Source organism: Numida meleagris, chromosome 6 (genome assembly GCF_002078875.1).
Source record: "Numida meleagris isolate 19003 breed g44 Domestic line chromosome 6, NumMel1.0, whole genome shotgun sequence".
NCBI lineage: Eukaryota > Metazoa > Chordata > Aves > Galliformes > Numididae > Numida > Numida meleagris.
The window spans coordinates 38,446,294-38,452,897 of NC_034414.1; the positions used below are offsets into that span (position 1 = coordinate 38,446,294).

The 6,604-nt window shown below is 47.9% G+C and overlaps 1 protein-coding gene across 1 annotated transcript; it reads right to left on the minus strand.

The window, feature by feature from the left end:
• CLEC14A (C-type lectin domain containing 14A) lies at positions 4,788 to 6,096 on the minus strand. The gene has a single exon (XM_021403601.1). The coding sequence runs from the start codon at positions 5,981 to 5,983 to the stop codon at positions 4,919 to 4,921; it is 1,065 nt and encodes a 354-aa protein (XP_021259276.1). The 5' UTR covers positions 5,984 to 6,096; the 3' UTR covers positions 4,788 to 4,918.

Here is a 6,604-nt window from a genome sequence, read left to right on the forward strand (position 1 = left end):
AAAAACTGAGAAATCTTACTGTCTGTGTTCATTACAGACTATCCTTTTTTTGGAAGAGGTGGAAGGTATGAGTCTGTGGAACTTCACCAGAATAAAGAATTTGAAGGAGTTCTGGAATAAATCAGAGAAAAACCATCAGCAGAGGCTGATGTTCCCCTAAGAGTGCTGAGGGAATTCTGTAATGAAAGAGCTGCACTATCGATGGCGATAAAACCTGCTGGAAACCACAGGGCTCTCTCCTGGGGCTTGTTCTGCTCAAATTTCTCATAAATGATCTGGAAAAAAAAAAGAGAGATAATTCTTTGAAAACACTAGCACTGTTCTCTGCAGTGGTCAAAACAAACAAATGGTTATGTCGGTTGCTTTTAGATGGTTGCACCATCCCATGAAGAGTTTCACCATCTGATACGGGGGAAAGGGAAGAAAAATGCAGAAATAATAACTTGCGGATTTTATTCACTTAGTTTCACTACCTTGGATTTCACAAGGAATCTAACAGCATAAGAAAAGGTACAAAAAATATAGGAAGACAATCAGATCTATAGAATCATTTCTAAAAAAGAGGAAATTAAATTGACTCCTCATCTTGGGATAGAGCTGAGTGAAAGACTGCAGAGCAAAAGTGCAGAAAATCAAAGAGATAAGCAGGTCTAATTTTTCATGTCACATATAAATAAATTGTGGCACTAGTTGATACAGGATTGTTGTATGCCAAAAGTAATAAACTGGATCCAAACTCTGTTAGACAAACCAATGGAAGACTACCAAGTGTGTCATGAACTCAGCCTCAAACTCATTTTATAACCTGGTAGAGTATCTAGTAGGAGTGGCACTTGGAGATGTCAGATTTCCTATTCAATTTCCAAAAGCATTTGCTATTGTCAGAGACAGATTACTGATTTAGGTGACTTTTAATCTCACTCAAACTATCTGTTCTTACATTCCTACGTTCTGTTCCAGGGAACAGTGTAAACCGTTCTTATCAATCCAAAACACAAGAGCTGCTGGTTATGTTCCAAAAAAACAAATCTCACTTTCCTGACATACTGCAGGCCATGTGCTTTTCCTTGATTAATGACTGAAATTCTTTATTTGTTTGCAGACCACTGCACTTTGAATAACAAACACTTAAATAAATAGGTAGTGAGAAGTTGTTAAGGATGGATACATCCTGTTTAAAGATGGATACTTGCCTGACCTTCTTATCCCTACCTCCCCAGCTCATCCAGGACCTACAGGATTCTTGCTTTTTTACATTATCCATGAAATACTTAACGTTGTTTGACTTTCTTCCATCCTTCTGCTTCAGACTTGCAATGTGAAAGGACTGGCGGGAGGGATGGGGCATAGTAAGCATGGAACCACCACTGTTACTCTGCCTTCACTTCTACCTATAGCGAAGCTGTTCTTTGGGCTTACAGTATGGAGCAGGGAAAAAAAAAGACTTGATAGCAAACAGACAACTCCCCACTCATATTCATGTCCAGTCCTCCAATGCCAGAGCTCTGCAGGTCCGAAAAGGACAGGCAAAGCTATGTATTGGCGGAGGGAATACTGGCATGAAGCTCCACCCAGTCTGAAGCACTGAGAGAGTGGTTACTGTGGTTACTTGTCTCTTCGTGTTTACCTTTCCAATTGATTATACAGCAGTTAAAAGTAGTAATAAGCACTCTATTGCCTTGATAAACATCCACATCCTGAAAAAAAAGAGAAAATGTTTTTTCTATAAGGAATTAAGCTGCATGTGTCAGTGATTAAGCTCCAAGTGATAAATGAGGAAAGATAGTGAGATCTGAAAACATGAAAAACTTCAAGTGATAGGAAATCATACTTCCTGGGGGACACACAGAATCTGTTTGTTTTGAGATCTTCTTTAAGTTGTACTGCACTTAAAAAGTGGGGAAAAGTTTGAATTTTGCCAATGTCCACTTTTAGATTTCACTTCAATCCCGTGATGCACTTGATCAAGCTCTTGGCAGTATAAAACTATTTTATGAATTGGAGAAAGTGAGTTTTATTTCTGATTATTTGATGAATAAACTTATCATATACTCATAAATAAACGTACACCCGACAAATGCTGAGTCCACCACTCAAACTATCTTTGGAGAAATTAAGAAATTCTAAAAATTACATCTAATAACTGGCAACAGGACGCATCTTACGGATGTAAATAGCAAGCCAAATCTGACCAGTTTACAGCTGATTCATCACTGTAATAGGAGCCAACAGTACACGTTGCAGGTCAGCTGTCTGTTAGTTTCCTATCTAAGAAAGCCACAGTTTAAATTGAGAGTGAAAAGCAAAAATGATTCACCCTTTCTCCCAAACCATCTACCTCTTGATCTGAATCATGAAGAAAGGGAAAAGAAATTTGTGCTCTGCCATCTCAGGCATTTCAAACCCACTCAGGTGCCAATCAAATCCAATTAAATTTTAATTCTGCTGACTGCAAAAAGAAGGTAAACAACCCAGACAGACAAAACAAGGATCTCTAGTATGCAAAAACAGTAAGAGCTATGGTAAAATTGTAAGCATGTATCCTTGCCTTGAAGAGAAACAAGGCACCATGAGTTGTTTCCAGAAAAGTGACTTGCACAGCTAGAGACTTAGCTTTGCTGATTTTTCTGATTTAATTTTAGATCTGTGTTTTACAGACATTTAAATCCAAGTAGCCTCCCTAGGCACTCTTCAGTTCATGTGGAGAAAAGGCACTTTTAGTATGAAACTCATTGCTCCTGTTTTCAGCTTCTATTCTAAAATGAGATTAATTGCTACCTGCACATACATATTTTCCTCCATAGGTTGCAAGGAAGGTGATGCTAGATGAACTGTTAGATATATCTACATCTGGTGTGATGGATCCCGTCCTTAGACACCAAATAATCTGATTTCAACTGAGTCACATTATAAGGCAAGGAAAACAACAGAATCCTTGCATAGTCCTTTAAGTGTGTGTCTAAAAGGATGATTTAATGCTTAATCCTGAATCTTGAGTATAAGAAAAAGTACTCTGTAATCAATATGCGATTTCACAGGAAGCCAATGCAAAGAGTGAAATGAAAATAAGACAGATGAGTGGTTTGTAAGGGCATGAACCTGTGCATTTTAACTAAATAGTCTGAGTAAAATCCTGAGAGATTAAAATCAAACAAACAAACAAAAAAACCAACCAAGCACTTAACTCAGCACTTAGCTGCGTGCTTGGTTAAGACTGAAACAGGGAATCAGAGTTCTTCTAGTGCTTAGACAAATGAACCTGAATGGTTGCACCATCCCATGAAGAGTTTCCCCATCTGATATGGGGGAAAGGGAAGAAAAATGCAGAAATAATATCTTGTGGATTTTATTCACTTAGTTTCACTACCTGCTCATGGAGCCCAATGTAGGAGCATGGAGCTCCACACACACTGTGCTAGAACATATCACTTGAAGTGATGCTTACAGTGATGGTAACAGGAGCAATACAAGAGAAGAGGCATCAGCAGCTCAGTCACTTTCCGTATCTGTGCACATTACAGTGTTGAATCAAGCCTCCTACTGAAGCTGAAAAATGCTTGCCTTTCTGACATGGAAACATCAGATAAACTGATCAGAAAACCATGCAAATTGTGAGACAGCTCTGTAACAACCAGGTTCTGACCTAGCTGGAGTTAGCTGCTGTCATAATAAAGTGTAAGTTATGGCTACAGACAGCCTGATGGCTCACAAAAGACTGGAATCCCCTTAAGAAAAGCAAGAGAATGCCTCCCAGATGGCTACAGCCTATCATCATTATAAGAGGAGAGGGAAAAAAATACCCATGCTGTGTCAAACTTTATTCTTAGCAGATGTTTATACCAGATTAATCTTCAAGAATTTGCTTGCAAGAAAAAAAAGGTAATTATAATCACCCTTTATTGTTTGAAGCAGAGTGCTCCAAACTCAAAAGGAAAGCGAACAAAATGAAAATAGTAGTCAAAAGGTCAGCTTCAAAGAGAGGAAAGAGGAAAAAAAAATAGCAGCTTAGAAAAAGGCATTTCCAACCTTAATGTTCTCTTAAAGGGAGAAAATATTCCTGTACCCCACAAGGCCTGGATGAGATCCAGTTACCTGTGTCTTACTGCACTCAGAAAGCCTTGGATCAATACTTATCATTGCTACTTTAATAAAAAAATCAACATCGCAATTACAGGTGGTGAGCATCAGCCCTCTGTGCCACACAGAGTGAGTCCTCTGGTCGGAAGGAGGCTGGTCCTGAGAAATCCAAAGGGAAATCACAGAGGAAGCATTTACCTCCTTAGAAGTGGGCGTGAAGTGTGAATTCTTCTTTCCTTGTTCTCAAGGGATGCCATGGAAAACAACTGCTCTGGGATACGCGTGCTGTGTCCAGACCCATGTTAGCACTTTGCATAGCACGCAGCTTGCCTGCACCATGTCTGATCATAAGAGACCCACACACTGCACACAGAAACCGAGTTTTGCACCAACATCAAACTTATAACTGGAAAACTGGTTGCTCTGCTACAATATAAATGAATACCGTATGAAGTATAAACAGAGCAGCGATTAAAGTTTTAAATCATCCTTTATTCTTCCAATCAAGTGAAGTATAAAATGATTCCCCATTAACCTCCCACTTCCTCAGCGATTTAATGCCCATCTATGCATGGAGATGCTCCTCGTTTGTAACAATGTCAGTCTGAAAGAGTACGGGTCACAGTTTCCTCCGAAATTCTGGCGGTACACATCTCCAAATGTTCCAGCAATCAGCAAGCAAACGAGAGCCTTCCGCTGACACTCAGACGGGTTCTGAACGGCAAGGCACTAGTGGGCAAAGTCTTCCACTTCGCAGGTGCCCCGGAGGTTTTGGGAGGCGCCAGACCTGCAGCTGTCTCCGAGCGGCTGTAACCCCCGGCCGGTGCGGTCTCCGCCGCCGCTACTCGGCACCCGCAGCCCCGCGCGGCTCCGCGCCGCCCGCCTCCGCCTCGCCGCCCCCCGCCGCCGGCTCCTTGTCCCCGCCGCCCGTCGCCTTCGCGTTGAAGCACAGCCTGAATACCCCCAGGACGGTCATGACCAGGATCACCAGCACCACCACGGCCACCGTCACCAGGATGAAGACGTAGTTGGAGGAGGAGGGCGACGGGGCAGCCGTCCCCCCGCGGCCGGCGGGCAGGGTGGCGGGCGGCCCCGCGAAGCCGCCGGGTGCGGGAGTGGAGGGGCGGCCGTCGGCCGCGGCGGGGGGGGCGGCGCTGGGGGCCGGGGCGCAGTGCTCTTTGCAGGGGCAGCCGGGCTTCTCCGCGCCCTCCCAGGCGAAGCCGCCGGGCCCGTGCCGGCAGCGGAGCAGCACCTCCCCGCCGGGGCACGCCACGGCCAGCTCGGTCCCCTGCGGGCTGAAGCCGGGCGCGGCGCTGCCGTTCCCGAAGGGCAGGCGGTAGTCGAGGCTCAGCGCGCCGTCGGAGCGGAGGTCGGGGCAGGCGCCCTCCTCGCGGTAGCGGCAGGCGTAGCCCCGGCCGTGCCGCTGGCAGGGCAGCTCCCGCCAGCCCCACCGGGGGCCGTCGGCGCCCGCCAGGTGCAGCCCGGCGCAGCGGGCGGTGGTGCAAGTCCGCACGGGCTCCTTCGCCCAGCGGCCGAGCGCCGCCGGCACCTCCCGCGGGGTCGTCCCGCCGCGCTCCTCCCAAGAGAAGCCCCGGAGCGGCTGTCCCGCGTCGGTGCAGGCGGAGGCGTTCCTCTTCAGCCCGACCAAGAAGAGCGCGGGCCCCGCGGCCACCTCGACCAGCAGCGCTAGTAACACCCGCAGCTCCGACTCGGCGCCCACCCAGGCCAGGCCGCCACCCCGTTGGCTGCAGTCGCTGCGGGCCTCGTCGTACGAGACGTTGGCCAGGTGGGCGCTGAAGCAGGCGCCGGCGAGCTGGCAGCGCACGGCGGAGGGCGCAGGGGGCCGGCCCAGGGTGCAGGCCGCGGCCAGGAGCAGGCAGCAGGGCCCGGCCCGCCACCGCCACATCCTTGCGGCGGGCTCGGGGGCTCAGGCTGTCCCCGCGGCTGTGACAGCTCTCGGCCCGGCTCGGGTGGGCCCACTCCACTCTACTCCACTCCACTCCACTCCACTCCACCCCACCCCACCCCACCCCAGCGCCGGCCCCGCGCCCGCGGCCCTCCCCCGGGGCTAAGCCGGAGGAAGCGTAGCGAGTGCAGGGCCTGACCCCGGCATCCTCCGTTTGTTGGTGGTACGGCCCTGGCTGGCGGGGCTCCAGCAGCTGGGCGGGGTGGATGGAAAATCCCGGTGCCCACCCTGCCTTGCAAGGAGCACTGGGGACAGAGAGGCAGGTCTGGTCGCAGGCAGTGTTGGGGTCTTTCAAAGCCAGAGGATTTCAGAATTTATTTTCAGATGGAATAACTGTGGATGACGAGTCCTGTTCAACCAGTGTGTGACTGACCTGCGTGGATATTACTGATGGTAGGCCCACACATAGATAAAGTCATTTTCTCTGGACTCCTCAAAGAAGAACTTGAAAGATGTACAACACAGTGAATCACAGAATCACAAAACTGTACAATAATTAAGGTTGAAAGACCTCTAAGATGACATAGTCCAACTGCTAACCTGTCACCACCATGCCCACTA

Coding starts and splice junctions, on each gene's coding strand:
- CLEC14A (XM_021403601.1), bottom strand. CDS start 5,983: ATGTGGCGGTGGCGGGCCGGGCCCTGCTGCCTGCTCCTGGCCGCGGCC.